At 43.7% G+C, this 27305-nt stretch overlaps 1 protein-coding gene across 1 annotated transcript; it reads right to left on the minus strand.

Annotated features, from left to right (window-relative positions):
• LOC136401106 (carbonic anhydrase 13) lies at nt 1–27304 on the minus strand. Its single transcript, XM_066378800.1, has 7 exons — nt 27178–27304; nt 22218–22415; nt 16924–17042; nt 13394–13489; nt 11922–11984; nt 10859–11014; nt 1–943 (listed from the first exon to the last, which is right to left on the minus strand). Exons 1-7 carry the CDS (start codon nt 27212–27214, stop codon nt 824–826), a joined length of 789 nt encoding a protein of 262 aa, XP_066234897.1. The 5' UTR covers nt 27215–27304; the 3' UTR covers nt 1–823.
• Between the last annotated feature and the right edge of the window lies 1 nt (nt 27305).

Below are 27305 nucleotides of genomic sequence, written 5' to 3' on the forward strand. Positions count from 1 at the left end.
GAAGAAGAATGAGACACACAGGACTGTGTGGGCCACGCTTCTCTGTGCCTCGGCAGCCCCATCTCGCCATGCCTTGTGAGCTATTTATTCATTTCAAAGGACCTCAGCACCCTGAGCTGGCCAGCACTGCAGCTGATCCATCAGGGGCCAGTTTGTTATTAACATGACCAGTGAATGTGCTACATGGCACAACTCATTAAGGTTCAAACAGCTATTTATATGCTGAGGAATCCTCACCGAAACTGTGCAGAATAGACACAGTAAGTATATATACCCTCCTTTCATCCCCACCAACTCTGATAGTGTTCATTTTATCAAAGGTATCACAAATCAGTGACACAATCAAAACCAAAATTCACTTTAAAACTGGAAACATCACCAACTCCTTATGAACTGGAACAACCTTGAGACCTTACACAGGATTGCTCGTGTAGAAAAAAGACATCACAATTCTGTCATTCTGGAATTGGATATAAGTACTTCACCAAACATCACAGAAAGATGTAACCAATTTGGTCTCTATGCCACCAAGAAATGTACCATACGTTCTGAGGCTGGCACTGCCAGTTATGTTTTCCCTCAGGGTCAGGCGGACATATTTCGTGGGTTTTGACGTGGGACATGGTGTTTCCGGCTCGAAGGCCCAGAAGTGCACATCCGAGCCTGGGGAGTCAGATCCACGTGATTGAAGGGACTCGGTTTTCTGGGTGCTGCAGAGGATGACAGCAAGATGGTACCCACACTCTAGAACTTGAGGAAAGAACCGTCAGGAGGGATGTTTGGGTCCTGCTTGGTTCTCTTTTCTTTCCAGGGACAATGGCTCTCAGTGGAACGAGGCCCTCACTTGCCGGCCCTTCAGAGGCTGCGGGGGACGGTGATTGCTCAGCAGGAAGGCGGCGGCTTCGCCCTGGGCCGTGCATAGGAGGGTGCGGCAGGTGGCCAGCTGTGGGAGGGAAGAGAAGACTCAGTGTCACCCCACACTGGAACCAGCAAAGCTGGGAACCATATAACCTTTCCTCTGCCAGGAACGAAAACATTGCAATGAATATTTCCTAAGTTATGGGTAAGACCGAATAAAGCAACTCTTTTCCTAAATTCTCACCCTTCTATAAATACCTAAGCCTTCAAATACTCCCAGCATTCTGTATGGGAAGAGCAAAGTTGTGAGGAAACAACCTTTGGAGTGTGGTTTAAAGAGTACATTTCCAGGAATCAGAGAGTGTCACCTCAAAGGCAGAACGGGACAGTGGAACGGGGTACAGGCTTTCCAGGTGAGGTCCCAGACCCAGATCCGCCACACTGGGGAAACCTTGACTTTGGTTCCAGTGTGAAGTGCAGCCATGGATGAGTTCACCTCCAGCTTTTGGAATCACACTGAACATATGCAATACCTCCCCGACCTCACACGGCCGATTTTCACGGGAACCATGTTCCTCCTGCAGCACCTGATCTCTGCAGTATTATTTCCCTTTAATGACAAAATGTTGTTTGTTGTCACTTACTTGTGCTTTGTGAACAATTATCTATGGGAAAAGCCCAAGGCCCTTCAACCTCTGATAATGCTTACATGCAATTAAGTGACATGCATATTTCTTACCAAAAGGGCTTAATTTTTCTCATCACAAAAAAGCCTACCTATCTTCCAAACTTCAAGCAATGTCAAAGCATCAAGAAGAAAATAGCCACCATATCAGAAGATGCAACACTGTCAACATGGTGGGGTATTTTTCTATGTATAAATGCACACACACACACTTGAGATGTTTTATTACAAAAATGAGCTGAACCTGAATGCTCTTTGGAAACTTAATTTTTTTTTAATATACAGGATGGGGCAAAAGTAGGGTTACAGTGTGAGTACCTGAAACAGTTTATTCTAGTATTATTATTTATTAACCATTGTATTATTTTCCATACGAACAACTGTAAACAGATGTATATATCCTGGACATCTTTGCATGTCAATAAAGATAAATCATTGTCACTATTTTTAATTACTGAAAAGTTTTGTATTATAAGCATGTTTTAAAAGTTAATTAACAATTCTTTGGTGGTAGAATATTCTTTTTTTAAGACTTAGCATAGGTCTACAGCAGTAAAATGAAGCTAGTAAAATTAGTTTCTTGACTAATTCTACTGTCTCAAAAATGTTCACCAAACATGTACTGCCAGTTAAGTAAGTTAGTGTTGGATGTTTCTTTTGCTGTTTTGAGTGAGGACAGATCATTGAAATTTTGGGACTGAGAGCCTGCATTTTCTAAGCTTTGTTAGTTACTCAATTGCTGCATCAAGGAAATTCAGACCAGGACATATCAGCCAAGTTACCACCATTATGGTGAACCTAAGACATTTCTGGCTGAGGTGGGGAGGGTTCTTCCCATGAACGGGCAGCAGTTTATAACCACACTTTGGAGGCAAAGTCAGTGTCATGTATTGTGCCGGCAGCCATGTCTTTCCCCACGTGACATTTTGAGGTCTCTCTTAGGAGAGGGCAGATGTGAGAAGGGCAAGACAAGGACTCACAACTTGCTGTCACTCACTCAGGTTACATTAGATCAGATCTTGCGAGCTGAAGCCAGGTGAGACTCAGGTAATTCTTAGAAAAGTCAAGCAGCAAATGCTAATAAAATTCAGCCTCTGGGGCCACAGGGACGACCCCCAGCCCTGCGTGGACCCTGGTGACCCAGGCCTGCCTGGGATGGCCGCTCCATGTGGGTGGCCGAGCAGGGTCCTGGGTCCTGACTCAGGATACTCCTCACTGGCCTCACCAGCACAACTGACCTTCCGAGAAAATGGAAGATTCTCTCAAAACCTTTTTTATTTTTTAATCTTCCCCTCCCCCCCTTTTCCAACATCCCCTGCAAGCTGACCATGGTTCCCTACCTCTGTGACACCTTAGCTCTTGGTTTCAGGGCTGGAACTTACTCTAGAACCTTCTCTGACCTGCTTGCTCATGTTGTTAAAAATTCCTGAACCTGTCCTGAAGTCCCATCAAACCCCTCCCCATTCCTGGCTCTGGCCCTCCTCCCTCCCAATCACTCACCCAGCGAACTGGGCCCACATCACGTGTCCCGGCTCAGAGTTGCTTCTCTTGGCTCTGGTGTCCTCCATCACTGCTCTGGCCTCCAAGTGCACACATTATCTGTGACCCCTCCCCCCACCTCATCCCTTCACTGTCCTGGCTTTGCTCGGGCAGAAGAAGCTGCCCCTCTGTCCCTAAGGGCGACTCCACGCCCACCGGGCTCCTGGCAGGGTCTCCCCAGGTCAGCTTAGAAGCTCAGGTAGGTGTGATCTGTTTTGCTATCAATATGAAATTTTTATTTCCTTGTCTAGTAACCCCAGTAAACAGACCTGCTCTTTTCTCATGTTTTGCAAACAACTTTATGTCACTTGGGGGCTCAAGTGTCTTGTCTATTTCACTGCCTGCCAACATTGACTTGTTATAAAATTGAGCTCTCTTATGGAGCATGGTGGGCCCAGAATTATGCTAAGCACTTTACATTATCTTATTCAATCGCCCAAACAGCCCTATCAGTAATATTACTTTGTCATCCCTACTTGAAGATGAAAAACTTCAGGGGAAGCTAGGAAGGCTTGTAGATAAGCCATCTGGTAAAGAAGCCATGAACTAACAACAGCCCTCAGTGCATCTCTAATTTTTGTCTTTTCTTTGCCTTTTTCCCCCCCAATCTCTTTTTACTTACTTTTTATTATGGAAATCTCCAAGCCTATGCAGATGTAGAATAACAAACCACCAGGAACCCACCATCAGATTCAACAACCATCGGCACGTGGCCAAGTTAACGTCATCCATACTCTCATCCATTCTCTTTCTCAACCTCTCTTCCTGCCCAGTTGAATTATTTTGGTGTAAATTCCAAATATCATATCACTTCAGGTGTGAACAGCTCAAAGTACATCTCTAAAATAAGCAACATCTCTAACCCGACCAAGGTCCCCCAAACAAATGTTAGAATAGCTTCTGACCATCTCCACTACCCAATCCCAGCCTTCTAGATGACCTGCCATCACTTCCATGCACAGCTCCTTTGATAAATCACTTCTGTGACAGGAGGTTGCAGAGCACCTGAATGGGAAGACTTTGGGTGATTCTTACAAATCCTGGTTCCTGCATTCTCCCCCAGCTGAAGTTTGAGAACTTCGGGGACACAGTCACCACATACTCGCGGCCCCTCCCTTTCCTGCTGTTTCTTCTTGAAATTCCACTCTCTCCTAACTCTCCCCAACCAGTCGTCACCTTCTGACCAGCCCACAGAGCAGCTTTTCCACGAAGTGTTTTCCTGATTTCTCCAAGGAAAAACTGTCTTTCCCCTTCTGGACTTCCCTTATATCTATGTTCTCTTCTAGTACCAAACACAGACACGGTGTTACAGTTCTTATGCATTTACTTTATCTGCTCTTGTAGATGAAAAACTACTGGAGAACAAGTGCCACTTTTAACACCTCTTTGTATCTTTTGCATGAAAAGCAATTATGAAACAATTCTAGAATTGACATGCACTGTCTCCTACAGTTTGGAATCTTAATTTCAAAGCTACTTATACAGTTTTATCTACTGAGTCAAAATTAATGTTCAAGTGAATGAATTCTTTCCTCATTTCAGAGTCTAAAAACGCAGAAGTAAAAAAAAAAAAACATTTTTAGCTCTCTAATTATCACTAATACAAAACATTATTATTTAGAAAAGGACATTAGAGGTTTGCTTCCAGATGTGCTGGACCAAGACCCTGCAGACAGCCTTTATGTAGAAAACAACTCTAAAACTAGGCATAAAGCATAAAAACTAGCTGCAGGTATTAGAGAGGGAACATAGCAGAGGGACTTGGGGGCAGCAGGCATTCACACTCAGGGGAAGGACAGGTGAAAGCTCTACAATGACTTGTCTCGCTAGTCGAAATCTGTAATGGGGATACCTGTCTTACCAGAAATGAGTGAGAGGGGGATCCTCCAACTCTATACTCACAAACCATGTGTGGCTAAAATCAGAGCTTCAGCATAAGAAAAAAAAATTGCAGTTCAAGCCCAGCCAAGAATACCACCTACTAACACCTTGGCAACAATATTCATCAGATAAAAATAACAGAATCCAGAATCTCCACAACTTAATGTTTATAATATCTAGAATACAATTTTAAAAATTACTCAACATACCAATGATCAATAAAGTGAAATATGGCCTGACCAGGTGGCGCAGTGGATAGAGTGTTAAACTGGGATGTGGAGGACCCAGGTTCAAGACCCCAAGGTCGCCAGCTTGAGCGCGGGCTCATCTGGTTTGAGCAAAGCTCACTAGCTTGGACCCAAGGTCGCTGGTTTGAGCAAGGGGTTACTCGGTCTGCTGAAGGCCCACAGTCAAGGCACATATGAGAAAGCAATCAATGAACAACTAAGGTGTTGCAATGTGCAACGAAAAACTAATAATTGATGCTTCTCATCTCTTCATTCCTGTCTGTCTGTCCCTGTCTATCCCTCTCTGTTTCTGAAAAAAAAAAAAAAAAGAAAGTAAATACATTCTCAGAGAAAAAAAATCAACAGAGTCAGATCCAAGGTGAACCAGATTTATAACTTACAGAAATGTTAAATTGGCTACATAAAATTAAAATTAAACAAAGCATGTTTTTGAATGCACAAGAAATCTCAGCAGAGCAATGGGAAGCCTCAGTAGAGAAAAAGAAATAATAAAAGAATCAAATAGGCCCTGGCCGGTTGGCTCAGTGGTAGAGTGTCGGCCTGGAGTGCAGAAGTCCCGGGTTCGATTCCCGGCCAGGGCACACAGGAGAAGCGCCCATCTGCTTCTCCACCCCTCCCCCTCTCCTCCCTCTCTGTCTCTCTCTTCCCCTCCCGCAGCCAAAGCTCCATTGGAGCAAAGATGGCCCGGGCGCTGGGGATGGCTCCTTGGCCTCTGCCCCAGGTGCTAGAGTGGCTCTGGTTGCAACAGAGCGACGCCCTGGAGGGGCAGAGCATCGCCCCCTGGTGGGCGTGCCGGGTGGATCCCGGTCGGGCAAATGCGGGAGTCTGTCTGACTATCTCTCCCTGTTTCCAGCTTCAGAAAAATACAAAAAAAAAAAAAAAAAAAGAATCAAATAAAAATTTTAGAACTGGCCCTGGCCAGTTGACTCAGTGGTAGAGCATCGGCCTGGCGTGCAGAAGTCCCGGGTTCGATTCCCGGCCAGGGCATACAGGAGAGGCACCATCTGCTTCTCTACCCTTTCCCCTTTCCTTCCTCTCTGTCTCTCTCTTCCCCTCCCACAGCCGAGGCTCCATTGGAGCAAAAGATGGCCCAGGCGCTGGGAATGGCTTCTTGGCTTCTGCCCCAGGCACTAGAGTGGCTCTGGTTGCGACAGAGCAACACCCCGGATGGCAGAGCATCGCCCCCTGGTGGGTGTGCCGGGTGTATCCTAGTCGGGCGCATGCGGGAGTCTGTCTGACTGCCTCCCTGTTTCCAGCTTCAGAAAAATACAAAAAAAAAATTTTAGAACTAAAAATATAATTTTTAAGACAAAAAGTTCACTGGATAAACTTAACAGTCACATTGACATGACAGAAGAAGGAACAAGTGAACTTGAATACAGACAAAGAGAAATTAGCCACATTGAAGTCAGAAGTGAAATATTTTTACTGGAGCTTCAGGGATGCTATTAAAAGGTCAAACATATGTGGAATTAGAATAGCATAAGGAAAAGAAAGAGAAATAAGGTACAACATCCATAAACTTTCATAAGTAATCAAAGACTTAACTGTAAGAGCTAAAGCTATTACTTAAAATAGTTCTGTGGCATATAGTTAGGCAAAGATTTTATAAACAGATTTTGTTCGCACAAACTTAAGAGATAAATTGATAAAATAGCTTTTATAAAAATTAAAAAATTTTCCTCTTCAAAAAATATAGTAAAAAAAAAAAAAAAGCAAACCACAGACAATGAGAAAATTTCTGCAAAAACGTGTACTGAAAAAGAGCTTTTATCCAGATTGTACAAAGAACTCTTGCAAATCAATAATGAAAAGACACACAGCCCAATTTAAATGGGAAAATATTTTGAATAGATACTTCACAAAAGATATATACATAGTCAATAAGCATATGAAAAAATGCTCAATATTACTAGTCGTCAGATAAATGCATATTAACATCACACTAGATTTTAAAAAGCCATTAGAATGGCTAAAGTTAAAGACAGACAACAGTAAGTGCTTTCAAGGATGTGGACCAACTGGAAATCTCATTGTTCCTGAGAACAGAAAAAAGAACAGCCCTTTAGAAGACAATATAGCAGTACCTTATGAAATTAAACATGAGTGGACCACATGATCTGGCAATGCCAGTCTTAGGTATGGCCACAGACATGAAAATGTACCCACAGAAAAGTGTATATGTCAATTATTCCTAACATCTGAATGTGGAGAGTTACATTCATAACATCTTCAAACCAGAAGCAACCCAAATGTCCATTGTCAATTGGTAAATAGATTTAAAACATAGTGGTATATAAATACTATTACTTAGTAACAAAAATAAATAAAGTGTGTGAATCTTTAAAACATAATGCTGAGCAAAAGAAATCAAACACAGAAGTGTATGTCTGTATGATTCCATCTGAATAAAATTCTAGTGCCAGCATGGCGGTGGCATTCTGAGGCTGTGGGTGACCAGAGTGCCAAGGGGCATGAGGAAACCTCTAGGATTCATTCTCTATCTTGATGGTAGTGGTAGTGGGTTAATTCATTGCATGGTAATACATGATAACCAAAGCCATTAACCACACCTTGAAATTTCTGAATGCTATTGTGTGCAAGTAATAGCATAACAAAAAATAAGAATTAAAAAGAAAAAAAAAGAAACAGCCTAGAATTCAAGCCAACCATCCTGCACATTGGATTTCAGCAGATGAGTAAACCAATGTAGAAAATTTAGGATAATCCAAAAAGACATGGCTAGAAGCGCTAGCCTGCCAAAGAAAATGACAGATCTGTTACCCAAAGTATCAGAAAACAGACTGTGCCCCAGGCTGGCAGTGACAGCAGGCATTTCAGTGCATGATTCTGGGGAGAAAAATGGACTGGAATCAAGAAAAAGAAAATGAAAACCATCAGCTTTGCCCTTGAGGTCAAACAGTAACTTGGCAAGATAGAGCATTGGAAAAAAAACTGGCACCAGCGTACTATGAAGAGGACTTACGATAGGATCGAAAAATAAATAAGAACTATGTTTTCCAGCTGCCATCACTAAGATGAAAAACCATCTTCTGGACAATAACCCTACGGACTGTGCCACACACAAGACATTTTCATCTAACTTTATACAAAGGAGCGAGGCAACTGAATCATCTTATCAACCCTCTCATGGTTTGGATTTCTAAATCAACTTTTTATTTTACAACAGGTTTAGATCTACAGAATTATTACAAAGATAGTACAAAAAGCCCTGGCTGGGTAGCTCAATTGTTTAGAGCTTTGTCTTGATACACCAAGGTTGTGGTTTTGATCCCCAGTCAGGGCACATACAAGAATCAACCAACGAGTGCATAAATAAGTAGAACAACAAATCAATGTCTCTCTAAAATCAATCAATAATGAAAAAGAAATAGTACAAATGGCTCCCCTATTTCCCCAGTCAATTTCCTCTATTATTAACATGTTACATTAGTACGGTACATTTTCACAATAAGTGAGCCATTACTAATGTTATCCTTAACTGAAGTCCATTCGTTATTCAGATTCCCTTTGTTTTCACCTAATGTCTTTCTCTGCTCCAGGATCCCAACAAGACATGACATTACACTTAGTAGTCATGTCTCCTTTAGCATTTTTTGATTTAAATAAAGATTTTATTTATTGATTTTAGAAAGAGGAGAGAGAGAGAGAGATGGAGGTTGGGAAGGGAGGAGCAGGAAGCATCATCAACTAATAGTTGCTTCTCATATGTGCCTTGACCAGGCAAGACCAGGGTTTCGAATTGGCAACCTCAGTGTTCCAGATTGACGCTTTATCCAATGTGCCACCACGTGTCAGGCAGCATTTCTTGATTTTGACAATTTCTCAGACCTCTCTCACTTTTTGATGACATTGACAGCTTTGAGGAGTACTTTTTGATCAGTTATTTGCAGAATGTTCCTTAATTGGGCTTTGTCTGATGTTTTTCTCATGCTTGAGACTAGGATTGGACTTTTAAAGTACCTTTTGCTTTATTCTTAAGCCTTAAGAATCACCATAACGTCATATTATAGTAATTTAAATTATTGCTCAGATAATCATTTCAGTCTGGTTATAAGGAAACATGTCTGAAAGTGTTCCTGCTACAGTACATTTAAGGGAATGCTTCAAAATGAATTACCAATCACACTAAATATCTAAAATTTTGCTCTTAGTTTTATTCTGTATTGTACAAAAATACCAAGTTAGTAATTAACATTAATTAACTGAGCCTTAAATAAGATACAGTAGTGAATCTACAGCCAAGCAGTCATGATTCCAAAACTTGCAGAAAGTTATTCTTGATTAGGCTAATGTGAGACATTGTAAGGCCCTAACATATATTCTGATATATTGTCTTCCAAATCACAGGTGGATTTTTAAAAAGTGCTTTAAGAAATAAAGACACTCTTGAAATATGAGAAAAACACGACCCCTTATTTTTATTGCCTTGATGTTATGTGTTAACTGTTATTCTTTCTCTAACTATTCAAATTTAATCATGAATTGTGAAAGTAAACACTTTGAAGGGGAGAAAATAAAATCCATTCATAAGGCCACTGACTCTGTGACAGGTCATTATTCTCACGACACAACACACCTTACTCATATTGGAAAAAAATTCACTTTTCAATTCAATTTTCATGTAACTGATGCTCTAGATTTCTATCCAGACCTTTGTAGAATTTTTATTAAGTTAAGTGTGCCCTGGGTATGATTTGGCTTTCGTCCTAAAGACAAGGTCAACAGAAGTTGCACATGCTCCTCACAGCCTGGGAAAATGTTCCTTGACACGGCCTTGGTGAAGGTCAATCAGTTCTCGCCTTTGATTTGGAGAAGAAAATAATCAGCTAAGCAGGTGGGCCAGCCCAAATAGAAGTGATTCATTAGCTGCAAAATGATTAGACTATGTTTTGCTAAGGTTTTGCATCACGTAATTCAAAAAGAAAAAAAAAATAACCCTACTCAGCACAGCACCTCAGGACACAGCATCCACCTGTCTGACAGGGTTCCTAGTCCCGAGCAGAGCTGCTGGGGAAGACTCCTTGAGCCTGCAGGTTTGTCAGAAAAGTGGCAGGGGAAGGTCCTCACGAGAAGCACAGGGGCCACACACCACCTCTTAGTAAATGCCTGAAGCCCCTCAGGCAGCCCCACAAAAGCTTTGCCACCCAAAGCAGAAAGATCATAAAGGTTTCCTCTTCATAAACCCAGCAGGCACACACATCTGCAGCTGGTCTCACTGTCCGCTTTCTGAATGTGAAACCCACAGGGACTGAGGTCAGAAGGCAGAGGGCCACCTGTTTAAGAGCAGCCTCTCTCTTGATTTTCCATCTGTACCCCAACTCCTTTCTATCTCAGACCAGACAAAAGAAAACAGAAGCAAACAGTGATGCCTTCCAAGGGGCGCTTCACTGTCACCAGTGTCCATGCATGCAGCATTGCTAAGGAGTGGGGAAGAAGTCACCAGATAGTAGGAGGTCAAATAAGAAAGGGACAGAAATCTCTTCCGGTCCACCTATCTGACTAGTGGGGAAAACACAGGTTTCATAGCTCAGCAGGAAGTAGGGTGTGGGGCTTAAAATAACCCAGCCCTGTTTCCTTCAAGGAATCAAACCAACCTCAGACCAACCTGGAGGAAGTGCCGTACCTGTGCAGAGCTGATACTTATAGGCTGTTTTAGAATGATCCATGTGACACTCTCCAGAAGCGGTGGGACTGTGAGAGACCCTGGATATGTCCAGTAATCCCAGGATGGAGGAAGCAGAGATAATGGGTCAAAATTCGTGAATCGTGTTTGTTTACCCTGGGGCAGAAAAGACAGTGCCACATGTTACAACAGGAAAAGCTTTCCACAGACCTCAAAAGACATATGTTCAATAAAGCACAGTTTCACTGGAATTTATTAACTCTTGGAATTATTTAGTACTTGCCTTTGTATCTTAAAAAGAGCATCTGTCTCAATCTAAAAAATTGAGAGGAAGTCAGGCATCACTTAGATTTATTTGAGAAGGACAGAGGTTTGTTTTCATATAAGTAGTCTTTAAAATGTGTTGCCGTGCCCTGGATGGTTGGCTCAGTGGTAGAGCACTGGCTCAGAGTGTGGAAGTTTGGTTTCAATTCCAAGTCAGGGTACACAGGAGAAGTGACCATCTGCTTCTCTTCCCCTCCGCTTCCCCCTTCTCTCTCTCTCTCTCTCTCTCTCTCTCTTCCTCTACTGCAGCCATGGCTCAATTGGTTCAAGTTCATGGCCCTGGGAGCCTCCGCCTCAGGTGCTAAAAATACCTCAGTTGCGAGCATGGCCCCGAATGGGCAGAGCATAGGCTCCAGACAAGGGTTGCCGGGTGGATCCCTGTCAGGGCACATGTGAAAATCTGTCTCACTATCTTCCCTCCTCTTGCTTGGAAAAGAAGAAAAAAAAATGTGTAAATGTGTTGTAGCTAAAAGCTTATTCTATAAAACTCCATTAACAGAAGCTAATAATGCACAAATAGATTTATACAATTATTTTAGGTGATTGAAGATGTGTTCATAAATTGCAGGAGATAAGTGGTGATGGCTGCATCTGCTCTGTTGGTCCAGGATACTCCAACCTGCTTCGAAGAAGGTAGCATACATGCTATGACTCAGGTCTATGTTTTTAAAAAATAATATGAGAATTCAGTGAAAAACAAGGAATATATTAGTTATTAGTTAAAGGGAATTAATTTTACCTTTTCTTTAATAGAGTCCAAGATGTCAGTAATCTTTTGCAGTTGGGGATTAAATTCACCAATCTGAAAACATGAAATTTCACAAGAAATGGTTACTACCACAAATCACTGCATTTCAGTCACTATTTTGAAATTCTTGTTAAAAAAAACAACAAAAAAAAAACCCTAAGCCAGCCCCAAACAAACAGTGCTTGTTCTGTGATGAAGCTCCCTTTTATCTCTGGCCTTATCCTGCTTGAAGAATCTGAACAACAAGATAATATTACATGGCTTCTTGGCTGAACTATAAATTTGACCCTAAAACTGGCAGTAACAGCTTCCTATTTCTTCAGATTTCGGAATGTTTCGGGCAGGTGAACTAGAAAGAAACCTGGCTTAGGAAACTTCCATCATACCTACACTACGGAACCAGGTGTGATTCTCAGACCCTCCATCCAAATGGACTATTGTGACATCAAAACATGAGAGGAGAAACACCTCCCACGCTGACGCTAAAATGACTGGAGGTCCTGAATCAAGGCATTATGTCACCTTGAGCAGAATCCCTCAGAAAAACATGTGCACCTCTTTCCCCATCAGAGTGGGTGTCAGAACAAAGGTGCACACCCTGCAAGAATGTGGTCCCCGTGGGAGTGGAGCAGCCCCACCCACCTGCAGGTATGACCGCAGCAGTGCCTGTCTGACTGCATGTGAATAGAACACAAAAAATACAACAGAAAATAGTCAGTGCATTTGGGACAACAAACCTTTGTGGTCAAACCAGTGCTTCAAGAACCAGGAAAATCAACTCCCCTCTGCCCGGTATTTCTAAAGATTGTGCAATCACAAAGAACTTAGAATAAAGATGTCTCTCCAGGGTCTCACTTGTGACTTCAGCCACTGCTGAATTCATTATTACTGGTCAATAACAATGATCAGTAGACCACAGAACAGATCCTAAGACAAAGCTCTCTGGGTAGTTCTGGACCCTGAGATGAACCATAAACATCTAGAATTCTAATATCCATCCCAAAAGGAGAACATTAAACCTAGAACTAGTCTGCTATTAGAAAATGAAGGAGCCTGACCAGGCAGTGGCACAGTGGATAGATAGCTGACCTAGGATGCTGAGGATTCAGGTTTGAAACCCCAGGGTTGCCGGCTTGTGTGTGGGCTCATCTGTCTTGAGCAAGGAATCACTGGCTTGGCTGGAGTCCCTCAGTCAAAGCACAAATGAGAAGCAATCAATGAACAACTAAAAATGCTGCAACTATGAGCTGATGCTTCTCATCTCTCTTCCTTCCTTCCTTCCTTCCTTCCTTCCTTCCTTCCTTCCTTCCTTCCTTCCTTCCTTCCTTCCTTCCTTCCTTCCTTCCTGCCTGCCTGCCTCTGTCTCTCTCTCTCAATAAAAAATGATGGAATGTCTGCTCTGTGCTGAAATTCTACCCAACATGGCAGATGAGTTATTTTGGGTGCAACCAGAGGGTTCTCACCTGTAAGAACACTCCCAGGACAGCTAGTCCGTCGGGCTTGTGAGCTGCCTCCACGAAGCTGGGGTATTTGTCCGAGTTCCAGTGGACGAAGTGGAGCTGACAAGGAGGAACACAGCACAACTTCAATGTTATTTTTTTTAAAAAAAACATCCTCAAGAACAAATATGCAGATGAAGCATTTACACAGCTGTTCTGGGGCTGTGCACTTAGGAGCATAATGTGTTACACACCTTCCTGTTCACAGTGCTGCTTGGAGGGCTTCCCAGTGTGCTGTCATAGCCTCCGGCCTCAACAGCCTCCAGCCACTGTTCAAGTGACTGGGGGCTCCTGCCTCTCCCCAGCTCGGGACCACAGTATGGCAGCCTGAGGTCAGATCCCAGATGGCAGCAGCGTCTCCCCGTGGGCACCCAGGGACATCCTGCCATGAGGACAGTGCCGGTGGTTCCCGGGGCCACCCAGTCAGATGTCCATCACTGTCCTGAAAGGCTTTTTATGGCTTGAATATACGAATTCTCCTTAAGAGTAACTATTTTAAGCAGTATTTGCACACACTTACAACCTTCTAGGACTATGTTCAGATCCTTTTGTGAGAGCACGTTTTAACAGGGAAAACTAGGCTAAGGGTCTTGGAAGCAGAGGTGTCAGAGGATGAAAAGGAAAGTTCTTACTGAGGAGGGGAGGATGGGAGGCGGGGGAGTGGAGGACCCGGAACCCTAGAAAGTGGCTTCCTCTCCCTCCCAACTCTGCCCGAATGCCGCTGGCCTTCTGCCAAACACAAAAGTGTCCCAAGTGTCCCACCACCCTACACAGCGCAGTATCTCAAATGTACGAACATATGGACAGACTAGAGCAGGGGTCTCAAACTCAACTCAGCATGTGGGCCGCAGAGCAAGATCACAGCCCTTCGGCGGGCCGCACTAGGTCTACAAAAGGCAACTGTTACGCAATACTTTTCTCACTGCAGTTGAAAACAAAAAAAAATCAGTACAACAAGCACAATCGTACATGCAGTTTACTCAGTGTCACAAAACGACCAGAAACTGTAGTTCGTATCACAACTGCTGTTAACTAAGCTAATATCTAGCTAGGATGCTAGAGAAATGAAAAATACAAGTAGGCCCCTAGGCTTACTTAATTTTATCCAAAATATTTTGAACTTCGTGAATTAGTCTGCGGGCCACACAAAATTGTTCGGCGGGCCGCATGCGGCCCGCGGGCCGCAAGTTTGAGACCCCTGGACTAGAGCAACACACAAAAAGGCAGAAACCCACTGCTGGAAGGTCTTCATTCCTGGTTAAGGGAAGGACAACAGAGAGGGAAGCCACAGAGCATGGTGATCACCACCCGGCCTGCTGCCCAAGGGCCCTGTGAGAAGGTCAGATAAGACCTCCAAGTGACCCTGCTGGCCCCAGGGAGGGAACGGGAAGGGTTTCACACAGAAACCACCTTTCTAGCTGACTGTTAGGGAGAAAATTTAGCATACTCAAATACATGTTTTTAGCCCAGCTTTTACATGTAACTTTGTATCTTATGGGCAACTAACATGGGGGATTTCTGGATAAAGAAGAATGACCTTAAGCACCCCCACCCCCTTAAACAAAGAAGGCAGACTGGTTATACAGACACAGGGACCACTGTGTCAGATGGTGGGGAGGAAGAAACTTGGAGACACTGAGTGTAACACAAACGGTTGGGATCGCAGGGGTGACACCCCGTCTGCTAGGTGGGGATGGGAATGTTCACGTTGTTCCCAATGTCCCGATGCCCACGCACTGGCGCACTTGGTAAGAGATGACACCACAGGCACAGAAACAGGGGAAGTGACTCCTCAGGGTTCACAACCACACTGATTAGAAGACTAATGGGTGACAGAGGAGAGACATCCTTCTACTGGCAAAAGAGTACCAACTGTTTGAAACACGGGGAAACTAGAGCAAGAAAAATCTCTTATCTGTTTTAAACAAGTCCCCCTCTCTCCCACACACCTTGCTTAACCAGCTGCAACACCCTCCGAGCAGCGGGAGCTGGCATCGCTTCTTTTAGTGTTTGTGTTTGAACTGAGAAAGAGCAAACTCACGTTTGCTGACCGACAAGGACCAGGGCACAAACAGGAATCAACCAGTCAGTGTATAAATGAGTGGGACAACAAATCAATGTCTCTCTCCCTCCCTTTCTCTCTAAAATCAATGAATAAATAAAATTTTTAAAAAGTTATTGTAGGCCTGACCTGTGGTGGCGCAGTGGATAAAGCGTCGACCTGGAAATGCTGAGGTCGCCGGTTCGAAACCCTGGGCTTGCCTGGTCAAGGAACATATGGGAGTTGATGCTTCCAGCTCCTCCCCCCTTCTCTCTCTCTCCTCTCTCTCTCTCTCTCTGTCTCTCCCTCTCCAAAAAATGAATAAATAAAAAATTAAATAAAAAAACCCCCAAAACTTTCTCTAAAGAAGTTTAGTCAGGCCTGACCTGTGGTGGCGCAGTGGATAAAGCATCGACCTAGAATGCTGAGGTCGCTGGTTCAAAACCCTGGGCTTGCCTGGTCAAGGCACATAAAAAAATAAATAAACAAAAATAAAAAAATAAATAAAAAGTTATTGTAGCCACTGCAAAATAGAAATAAGATTCTCCCCTATGGAGAAAAACAATTCTGAATAATAGTATTACTGAACTTTAGTATTTTTAGACTGTGTACTACTGATACATAGAGTATGCTTAGAATGTCATAGCTTTACAATCAACTACATATTTTGGCTGAGTCATACGATAATTCACTTACATCTCATGGTAAAGTTGGGGGTCAGCAGTACTTAATTGTATTAAAAATTGAGCATGTCATGCTTTGTGCTTCTGCGAGAGAATTAGAAAAAGTGGAGTGTTCTTTATGAACATGACTGTAAAGAGAAGGAGTAACTTCTCAGGGAAAAAAAAGTCAGAGATACCTGACTGTTCCGCTTCGCCAACAACAGAACCAGGACGGCGGTCCCACTGCGTCCCTGTGAATGCAGGGGCTCTGCAGAGTTTGGGACACTCTGCATCTGTTTCTTCCCCAGGAGAAGCCCTGTCCTTCGTTGCCACCTCTGTAATGTGGAGTGTCTGTGATAGTAGCATATATCTGTGTCTGGACCAAATATGCACTCACTTGGGCTTAAAACAAATGTGTCTTTCTCTCCCTTCTCCCTGGCCGCCCAGGAAACAGGACAGGCATTGTAGAAAGAGCCTGTAACTTGGTATCAGACAGACCCGATGCTTCCTGGAGCAGTTACTCTATCCCCTCAAGTGTCCAGTTTGCTCAGTCTTACGATGCGCACCCTCACCCTAACTCTCACTGTCACTCTGAGGCTCAGAAGGACCGTCAGCCATTCTTAAATAGATAAACTCTTATACTGATGGAATAAAGCAATTTCATGGACTGAGGTACCTAATAGGCTCAGAACCTATTTGGGGTCAGGGAAATCATCCCCATGTCCCTCACCTCCCTCCAGAGAGGACAGCTGTGAGTCATGAAGTGTCAGGAAGCACCATGGATGGCTCACCTCGGCAGCGTACCTGACTCCGTCCACCACGTGCTCGGAGCCATGGTCATCGGCACACCCCCAGTGCAGGTGAAACTGTCGCAACCTGTACTTGCCAGTGAGCGGACCCCCACACAGAACTGAAAAAAACATCAACACATTTTAAATAGTTAGTGATAAAAAAAAAAGTGTTTCTGTGTGATGCCCTGGCCCACAATACCTCCCTGAATTGCTCAATGCCTCCATGTTCTCTGAGGAATGTTCCACAAATGGGTTGTTGAGTTTGCTGACAGGATCCAAGTTTTGGGTGTACGAGGAGTAAGAGCAAACATTTTAAAAGGTGAGAGAGCCCACGCTACGGATTGGTATGGAACACGTGGGAAGTCACAGCAGACACTCTGGTTAGAAAGTGGGAGGCAGGTCACTCCAGGGAAGGAATCTCCCTACGTCCTGGAGGATGTCAGGCTCTGTGAAGGAAGGCGTGGTGTGCAGAGGTCTGTCCTGAACTCCATGGAGCTGCCTGGCAGATGGTCAGAGAAGAAGCTTCAGCTTCGGAAGATCTGGGCTCACAGTCGCTTGCTTCACTAAAGGTGACCTTGCACAATCTCTCTAATCTTGAAGCTCTAGAGTTCATGTCTGTAACCTCAAGCGAATCACGCCACTTCCTCCTAACACTGTGGTGGAAACAGAAGAGAAACTGGATGAAAAGCCCTCATCCCTGCTCGGTGCACAGGTCACATGCTGGACATGTCACTACGGTTGCCACGTGATTGTTGTTACTTCTACAAAAATGGGCAAAGTGCTAGAATTCTATCCTCTTAGAGAAATATGACAGACAGGACAGACTTAACTCTTTTTTTAAAAGACCCACCATATGTTACCACTTGGGCAGAGTATATTTTTGTACTTTGCTTCAAGAAATATGATCTCTAAAACTATGGCAATTGAATCATATCTCAAATAGATAGAAAAGCTTCTTAATAGAATATATAGTCCTAAGGTGTCTCCTGCCAATAATCTCTACTGGGCAGGACATAGGAGGACCGGGAAGCCCTGGACACTGAACTCACCACACACTTGAGTAGCCGGACTAATTGCCCATCAGCACTCAATAGCGTGAAGTGTTGATGGGTGAGATGCAGCTTTAACAATAGTTTGATTTCAATCACCCTCCTCTTTAGATTTTTTTTTTTACAGAGACAGAGAGAGAGTCAGAGAGAGGGATAGACAGGGACAGACAGACAGGAACGGAGAGAGATGAGAAGCATCAATTATTCGTTTTTTGTTGTGCATTGCGACACCTTAATTGTTCATTAACTGCTCTCTCACATGTGCCTTGACCGCGGGCCTTCAGCAGACCGAGTAACCCCTTGCTCGAGCCAGCGACCTTGGGTCCAAGCTGGTGAACTTTTTTGCTCAAACCAGATGAGCCTGCACTCAAGCTGGCGACCTCGGGGTCTCGAACCTGTGTCCTCGGCATCCCAGTCCAACGCTTTATCCACTGCACCAACGCCTGGTCAGGCTAGATATTTTATATATATCTAATTACATATATAGTGACATACTTTGTCAAGAACAACCCACCTTACACAAAAAAGGAAAGGTGTTAAGAAGTTTCCTATGTAGTTTTCTACAAACAGCAAGAAATAAAAGGAAAAGATAATATATTTGTTCATGTCACACCCCCTTTAAGATGTGCTGTAGGAGAGGAAAGACCCAGACCGCTGTGTGTACTGACCAGCACTAGTGGACGCATTTCTTCCTAAGCTAATGCTGGACATCGAGGGTTGAGGCAGTGGAGCTGAGGCAGTGGTTGGATCAGCAGACCTGGAAATAGTCCCCACTCAGCTACTAAATAATGTGACCTTCCAAAATGCACTCAAGTCTTTGTGGGCTTCAGCTTTCTTGTCCATATTTGTGTGTGTTTCTCTGTTTTTAGTTAGGAGATGGGACCGGATGCCCCTTCACCTCTACAATTCTCAAACCTGACCAAGAAAAAAATTGGGGAGTGCATGTAATGAAATGTTTGGAAGGTTGAATGGTGGAGGAGTCCTTCAGATTCCTTTAGATCCAATTTCTCTACAGGGAATGGAGACAGCTATTTTCAGAGCCCTCTGAAAAATCAAAGAGGAGAGAGTATCTCTTATAGCTTACTGTAAGGCCAATCTCTGCTTCTCTGTCACAGACAGTGATGTCTCTGGTTCTCCTTTCCCTGACAATGTCCCTGGGGCAGAGACTCTGCTGGGGCCTTTGATGTCCCCATCTCTGCACATGGGAACTGTCACTGAGGAAATGCTGGACAGATAGTTGATGAAGGCACAAAGGAAATGTTTGACTTGGCTTTAAACCCTCTCTAAGATGTTTCACAGACAACTGAACTTGAAATGCACGCATCCCTAAGTGACGGCAAACAGCATAGCTGCAATGGCTATCAGGTGAATCAACACCCTCGTTGTCCAGTGTTCTCTTTTCTGTGGCACCACAAGACCTGAACCCAGCCAGGACGTCATCCTGTCACAGGTAGAATGCAGATCGGGGCCTCGAGGAATCAGCATGGAGTGGACTTTGGGAGAAGAGGCAAACAAGCTGGCTCGGGACAAAGACTATGATACTGAAAAATGCACATAGTCAAGGTAGGGTCCTTCCCTCCCTCCCTCCCTCCCTCCCTCCCTCCCTCCTTCTCTTCCTCCCTCCCTTATTTCTCTCTTCCTTCTTTCATTAAGTGAGAGACTGGGAGTCAGAGACAGACTCCCGCATATGCCATGACCAGGATCTACCCAGCAAAGCCCACTAGGGGGTGATGCTCTGCTCATTTGGGGCCATTCCTCCATTGTACAGCAACCAAGCTATTTTAACACCTGAGGCAGAGGCCACTGAGCTATCCTCAGCACCCAGGGTCAACTTGTTCAAACTGTTTGAGCCATGACTGTGAAAAGGAAGAGAGAGAGAGAAAGAAGGGGGAGGAGTGGAGAAGCAGATGGTCACTTCTCATGTGTGCCCTGACCGGGAATTGAACCCAGGATTTTCACATGCTGGGAATCAATCCCAGGACACACTACCCTGAGACAACCAGCTGGGGCTGAATCTGGAGTTTTAACTCAGATTAGCACAGCTCCACTTGGTTAAGCGGCTGAGCTTGCCTTACACTTCACATATCTGGACTCAACATTTGAGTGTTTCCTTGAAGACACCCAACGTGTGACCATGACCAGCAAATTTCTAATGTGAAGACTACCCTCTTGGAGCAGGGCTACACCCTGAGTGGGGAAAGTGAATCAAAACATCCAGGTGAAGCCCTGGCCGGTTGGCTCAGTGATAGAGCGTCAGCCTGGCGTGCAGGAGTACCGGGTTCGATTCCTGACCAGGGCACACAGGAGAAGCACCCATCTACTTCTCCACCCCTCCCCCTCTCCTTCCTCTCTGTCTCTCTCTTCCCCTCCTGCAGCCAAGGCTCCATTGGAGCAAAGTTGGCCCGGGCGCTCCATGGCCTCTGCCTCAGGCGCTAGAATGGCTCTGGTCACAACAGAGCAATGCCCCAGATGGGCAGAGCATCGCCCCCTGGTGGGCATACCAGGTGGATCCCGGTCGGGCACATGCGGGAGTCTGTCTGACTACCTCCCCGTTTCCAACTTCAGAAAAATACAAAACAAAACAAAACCAAAAAAAAAAAAAACCCAAAAAACATCCAGGTGAATTTAGCACCGACTTTGAGATAGTCTGTAACAAAACAGTTAAACCATGATATAAAATCAATAGTGGTGGCAAAATTATTTTTAATGAGAATGAGTGAATATTTTCAAGTGTCTCCATCTTGAGTCTGATAACAAGTGATCTTTTTTTTTTTTTTAATATCGCACTTGGCATTCATATAGAGTCTATTGACCATTTCATTCAGAACTTTTTAACCATCTATTCCAAATAGTGCACACGTATAGGAGGTCTTCAGAGGTTAAGAAACCAGAGGGAAATGCCATCAAAGTTTGGGGAGCATGTCATATCTTAGCAAAAGAGTCTTTATTGTTTGCGATATGCTGCAAAGTTCAACAATGTTGTGAAATGAGAAACCTATGTCACTCTATTGCATTTGACTGTTAACATTATTAGCAATTTGCCAACCCCACTCACTTTCTGAAACTGCATGATTATCAGCTGCCTTGAACAATAAGCAAGGTCAGCAGAACAATCAGAAAAGGATTAATTTAAAAATCAGAGTATTTGTCTCTTCACGCAATTATTGTCTCTCCCACTAGCATACAATTCCTTTCAGGTAGATCCATCTTGCTCCTTTGTGTCCTCAGGATCTAGGATAGTGCCTGACCAATAAGTATACTGACTTAAGTACAGGGGGACTGAAGTGACCTGGGAATCACCAAAGAGCGTTTGCTAGGACTAGTGAGTGTAATCACCTCCTATTCTAGAACTAGGAGTGTGCTCACAGTTATTCCTATTTTTTCTGCATTTGAGATATTATAAATGGTATTCAACTACAATTGTGGGAGGTGTAAACTTTGTATTTGGGAGCCTTGAATTAACTGCATGACCATATCTAGGTACCCATTACACCGACCATCTCTATAAACTCAGATTCACAGAACTGAGGGTGTAAAGAAAAGACAACTGAACATATATGAAAAGTGAGGCCTGTTCTCCCCCCAGAAGTTGAAAATATCACATATTAATTTTTTTGTGCACTTTTGACAATGTTCTGAATAATATAAATCACTTTTACAAATTTGACAATAAGCATTGGAAGAAATTTTAAGGGCTTATAATTTTTGTTAACAATATAGCATTATATAAACAGGAAATTATTAATAAACCAAAGCTGAGCTTACATGAGTAAGTGAAAAGGTTTTTCCAACTAAAGCTTTTTTAAGTTTAACTATATTTATTATTAATAGAGCAAGTACAGCCTTATCTTAATATTAGCCTAACAGCAAAAATAGTTTGTCGAAAGCTTTAAAATATGATTCTCTCTAATCTTCTCTCTCCTTTTACTTTTAAACTTGATACCATCTATTACTTGGGCCATAGCTGTGCTTAAAGATGAATTAAATTTTAAGAAAATACTTTTTTTTTACTTCATTTAGTTAATTTGTTATATATACATGATACTAAAGTTTTATCTGGTTGGTCCATTATCTATGACAGTGTGAGAGACACTGTCCTGTGAACTAATCAAACAGAGTTACTATAGGTCCCTACAAAGTACTAATAGTGACATACCATGTGTAGGTGCTTCAAATATAAAAGAAAATAAAACACTATTCAATCACTCAAGCCCTTCATTACTCCCAGTTCCCCAAATAGCCAACCTGATCTGTCCTCCGTGTCATCAAAGTCAACGTTGAAGGAATGGCCGCTGTTGCTGATGATTTTTGCTGAGCTTGCGTCATACTTGATAAGAAGAGGTTGGAGGGAAGAATCATACTTCACTTCCTTGGTTTTGATCTCAATTGGGGATTGCTGATCCCCATCAGCAATCGGGAAAAATTCATTCCAGTGACCAGGACCTTGAACACACAGGATCAAAAGGCAAGGATTAGACAAGTGATTTCATTCAACAAACACTTGGCGAGTGCATGCGCTGTGGTTGAAATTGAAGGGAGAACAGAGTGATAAAATAAGGTCTACAGCCTGACCAGGCGGTGGCGCAGTGGATAAAGCATCTGACTGGGATGCCGAGGACCCAGGTTTGAAACCCGAAGGTAGCCAGCTTGAGCGCGGGCTCATCTGGTTTGAGCAAAGCTCACAAGCTTGAGCCCAAGGTCGCTGGCTCAAGCAAGGAGTCACTCAGTCTGCTGTAACCCATAGTCACAGCACATATGAGAAAGCAATCAATGAACAACTAAGGTGATGCAATGAAGAATTGATGCTTCTTATCTCTCTCCCTTCCTGTCTGTCTGTCCCTATCTGTCCCTCTCTCTGACTCTCTCTGTCTCTGTCACAAAAAAATAAATAAATAAAATAAAATAAGGTCTACATCCTCAGCACCTTCACATCTAATTGTGAGCTGTTGCTTTTATGAGACCAGTATTTCTTATCATAGGTATGGAAACTCCCTGGTTTTCCTTCATTCATTTTCAGAGTTAAACAAATCCTTGAAGGCAAAAGAGCATGTACATAGTATAAGGTACTTTCCAATGGTGCCATTCTACCAAACTAAAAACAATAGCACAGTTCATTCCCAAGAACAATGAGATTCAGTCTCAGCTCCGAGAATGAACTGTGGTAACTGCAGAGCTCATCAAGTTTACGACGGCAAGAATCACAGATTTGGGTAAGCTTGCAGCACACAAAGGGTGTCGTTTTTAAGAACACCTTCTTCTTCATCACTTACTGGCATCTTTGGATATCACCCAGGCCTCACTCAAAGACCTGTGATGTGCAACAGGTACTATGTAAATTCTCACACGGGATAATCCTAATCTAATGGCTGCACCATGTCGGGAAATGTAGTGTGGTGGATTATCTGTGGTGGAGTCAGGTGACAATTTATTTCTCTCTTTCTACATTTCTGTGGTTATTTTGCCCATGCTACATTTAAATTCCAAAGCAAGGGACAATTATCCTGATCCTCTAATCAAAAAAGCCAAACCTGCATCAAGTTCCCAAATCTGTCACCAATTTGGTAAATTGATGAGCACCAATAAGCCGGCAATTCCCTTGTGTAGTCTCTGCATTTCTCGGGGAGGCTCGGTTCGAGTTCTGCCTCTGAAAACTAATAGCAAAGTGGAGGTTCCAAGGAAGCATGACAGCCATCGACAGCCCCTAGTCTCTCACAGGTCAGAGGTGAGCATCTCCTCCACTGTTCCTGCCACTACACAGCCACCACCAGCTGAGGAGAGCTCAGAGCCACTGCCTAAGCCAGGGGTCCCCAAACTTTTTACACAGGGGGCCAGTTCACTGTCCCTCAGACCATTGGAGGGCCGGACTAAAAAAAAAACTATGAACAAATCACTATGCACACTGCACATATCTTATTTTAAAGTAAAAAAAACAAAATGGGAACGAATACAATATTTAAAATAAAGAACAAGTAAATTTAAATCATCAAACTGACCAGTATTTCAATGGGAACTATGCTCCTCTCATTGACCAGCAATGAAAGAGGTGCCCTTTCCGGAAGTGTGGCGGGGGCCGGATAAATGGCCTCAGGGGGCCGCATGTGGCCCGCGGGCCGTAGTTTGGGGACCCCTGGCCTAAGCTCTTCCCTAGCTCACCAACCTGGTTTCTCCAAAACTCAGGTCTGTCTTATAAAAATCACACAGCATGACAACAAACTAAACTTTGGTAACAAACAACACAAGTATTTTTAAAAGATAAGCTTTAAAGTGAAATTTCAAGGTATGCAAATATGCCACAATTAGCAACAGCTCTCACCTCTAAACCTCATGACCCAGATGGCTCCGCATTTTGGCAAAAAAAGAAAACATCAACGTCTTCCTTCGTGTAAGCTTCACGTACAAAATGTCATGGCGTGAAAATACAGACACACACACACCTCAAAAGTTGTTCTCTCGTGAATCTAATGCTTTGGACTTCAAGGCAACAAGGAGATCAAAAGTTCTTGCTTACAACTTACTATAGAAAAAGTATTGCATTTTCTTATTTATGAAGTACTTTTTTACATAAAAAGTTTTCTATTTCATGGCCGCCAAGGATGACTCAACCTAAAGAGAATGAGGTGTCAAATATGCCATGTGATACCACACCATGTCGACTTTTTCCAATCAGTACAGTTTCTGTCTTCTCCTGATTACTTTACTCTCTTTTTTACAGTTCTTTATAACCAGAACCATTTTTGAGATACTCATTATTAAATATTAACTGTGAGGGTAGGTTCATTTCCTTGCCTCTTAAGAACCAACCCCTCTCTTAAATTTTTCAAAACCTCCAACTTTAAACCCATTTGAACATGATTCTTAAAGAGAGACATATGGTGTTTCACCCATTGGTTCAGGAACTTCTACATATCCATAGTGATAGGTAGTTTTTAGGGATTATCACAGTCTCTAATCTAAGCCAGTGCCTTGACTGAAGGCTAGCGGAAGAAACTGTAAGATGTTTATGAAGGTGGTTCCCTCTTTGATGCCTCATGTCAGATGCTCATTCATTCATGGCCTTTGACATCTGAAGCAGAAAACAACAGAACCACCAGGAGGGATGCATTTCCACAGGTACTTACAGGTGTCGCCCTCAGAGAGCTGTTGCTTCTAAAGCAGGGAACGGCCCTATAAAATCACTCCTTGCTGATGGCTTTCCAAAGAAGGATTTTTTAAAAATTCTGAAGACAGCACCAATGTTTTCTAATACGTTAGAGAGTGATCAGTACTCACTGATCAAAAATACCATTCTTCTTAACCATAGTTAGGGTACTATCAGCACACGGTAATTGTTAATTTAACAACAATAAAAATTATGCCAGTAGAAAAGGGAAATAAAAAGAAATTGATTTTGTGGGTTTTCCCCCTTAAATATAAATTGGTAATTAGCAAAAGGTAAAATTATAATTAGAGCCTCCATTAAAAAGAAATTCACCCAAATAATTCATTTTTAAAGTCCTAATGTATGGCCAGTAGCCACGGCCACCATCACAACCACCTGGCCCATGCAGGTTTGCATTAGATTCGGACAGACGGTAATGAAACAACGGAGCCAAAAACTGGTGAGCCATCACCTCTAATCCTAGCTTGCACCTGGCGGGCAAGTAAAAACACACACTGGGCTCCAAAACCCACTCATTCAGTGCTCACAAAGCCACTGACTTATCCGGGTTTCCTAGAATCAAAGTTTCTAGCTCATCAGCCTTATTCACCTCTGTTCCTCATCTCCTTCTCTCTACACAAACTCTGCACTAACTGGCTTCTCTTTCAGCACTCCGCCATCTTGGCTGCCTTTCCCTGGCCTCCTCCATGTGGCCTTCCTCTGCTCTCCTCTCTAATGCTAATCTCAGGAACAGAGAGAGAGAGAGAGAGAGAGAGAGAGAGAGAGAGCGCAAGCTCCTGGGTCTGCCCCACTTTATAGTATAGAAATCAAAACCTTTAATTCAATATACAAACAAGGAAGTCTTTGAAACAAAGTCACTTATCTGAGGCATAATGGGATTCCTCATGAGAGTGCATCACCCCACATCAAAAAGGGTGGAAAGGCTTAGTCTTAAAACTAAGCTTTAGGCTACAAGAATCCTGCCTGCTTACAGCCTGTCCCCTACATCCAATGCAAACTATAAGCGAGCAAACATATATATCATTATTTACAAACTTATTTGACCAACACCTAAATTTTACCAGATGACTCCCCCACCCCTTGGCAAGTTAATCATAACTTCAAAAGGCTACAGTGAAAGTGAAACTTTTCTGTTCCATTGTAAAAGTAAACTTTCTATAAAATTTGACTATACTCTATTGTTTGATGATAGACATGTTAATCCAAAAATTATCATCATTATTATTATTCACAGGCCCAATTCTGAGTGATTCACTATCAGGCTTTCTTGGTGTCACTTTGCAATCAGTGGAAATAATCAGTATTTGAAAGAGTAAGTTCAGTTCAATGTAAAAAATAAGAAAAAGGCTTACTTTTGATAGTTCAGAATAGACAAGAAGAAAACTACTCATCACATCATTGTAGCTCCCATCAGTAAATGCACTTGGCCCACGTTTTAATTTTAATAACCCTTTGCTGATGCTAGCCTCTGCAGAGGGCGGGTGGGAGGAGGGGTGAGGCTGGGGACGGAGCCTGAGCTCCACCTTCACCCTCAGAGAGAGCCTAAGGCGGGTCTGGGCGGTGCAGGGGCGGAGGGCGGCGGCAAGCGTCACTGTCACCGAGAAACCCGCAGTCTTTGGGTTGCCAGGAAGGCGACCTGAGTTTTCAGAGCTGGAATTCAAGCCAATCCAATTTCTTAACTATATTTCCCGATAGTTTCCATGATTTGTTTCGTTGGAGTGAGTAATGGGCTTACAAGACTGCAAGGGAAGTTGTCCTCGAGTCATTGAACTGTGTCCTCAAACCGCCTTTAACCGAGGAGTGCTGTCACCAGGGAAAGTCCTTCCACCCTCCCCGCCGTTTCCGAGGACAGTACCCGGACACGGACGTGAAGTCTGAGGTCTGGGCGACACTGGCTGTCAACTCTGTACCGACACCCCAAGGGCGGCCCCCCGCACGCGGTCCCGACGGCCCAGGGCAGGGGACCAGGTGTCCTGGCGCCGGGTGCGCTTAGCTGGGACTCCCCCACCCCCCGGGTCCCCCCACCATCGTTCGCGGGGTGCTTACCGTTGTGCTCGGCGTACCCCCAGCTGAGCAGCGACATTGTCCCGAGGGCAAGAGGGACTGCGGGAGCACAAGGCGGGGCGGGGCGCGCTTGGGGCCCAGAGTTGGCGGGCGCTCGGCCGGCGCCAGGG

The sequence above is a fragment of the Saccopteryx leptura genome, chromosome 3 (genome assembly GCF_036850995.1).
Source record: "Saccopteryx leptura isolate mSacLep1 chromosome 3, mSacLep1_pri_phased_curated, whole genome shotgun sequence".
NCBI lineage: Eukaryota > Metazoa > Chordata > Mammalia > Chiroptera > Emballonuridae > Saccopteryx > Saccopteryx leptura.

Excerpts from the sequence above, each read along its gene's own strand:
- LOC136401106 (XM_066378800.1), bottom strand. The coding sequence starts at position 27,214 with ATGTCGCTGCTCAGCTGGGGGTACGCCGAGCACAACG. Across the intron at positions 13,490-16,923 it reads GAGTCAGGTACGCTGCCGAG|CTCCACTTCGTCCACTGGAA; the intron begins GTGAGCCATCCA and ends CCTCCTTGTCAG. Across the intron at positions 11,985-13,393 it reads TCCTGGGAGTGTTCTTACAG|ATTGGTGAATTTAATCCCCA; the intron begins GTGAGAACCCTC and ends TCATGTTTTCAG.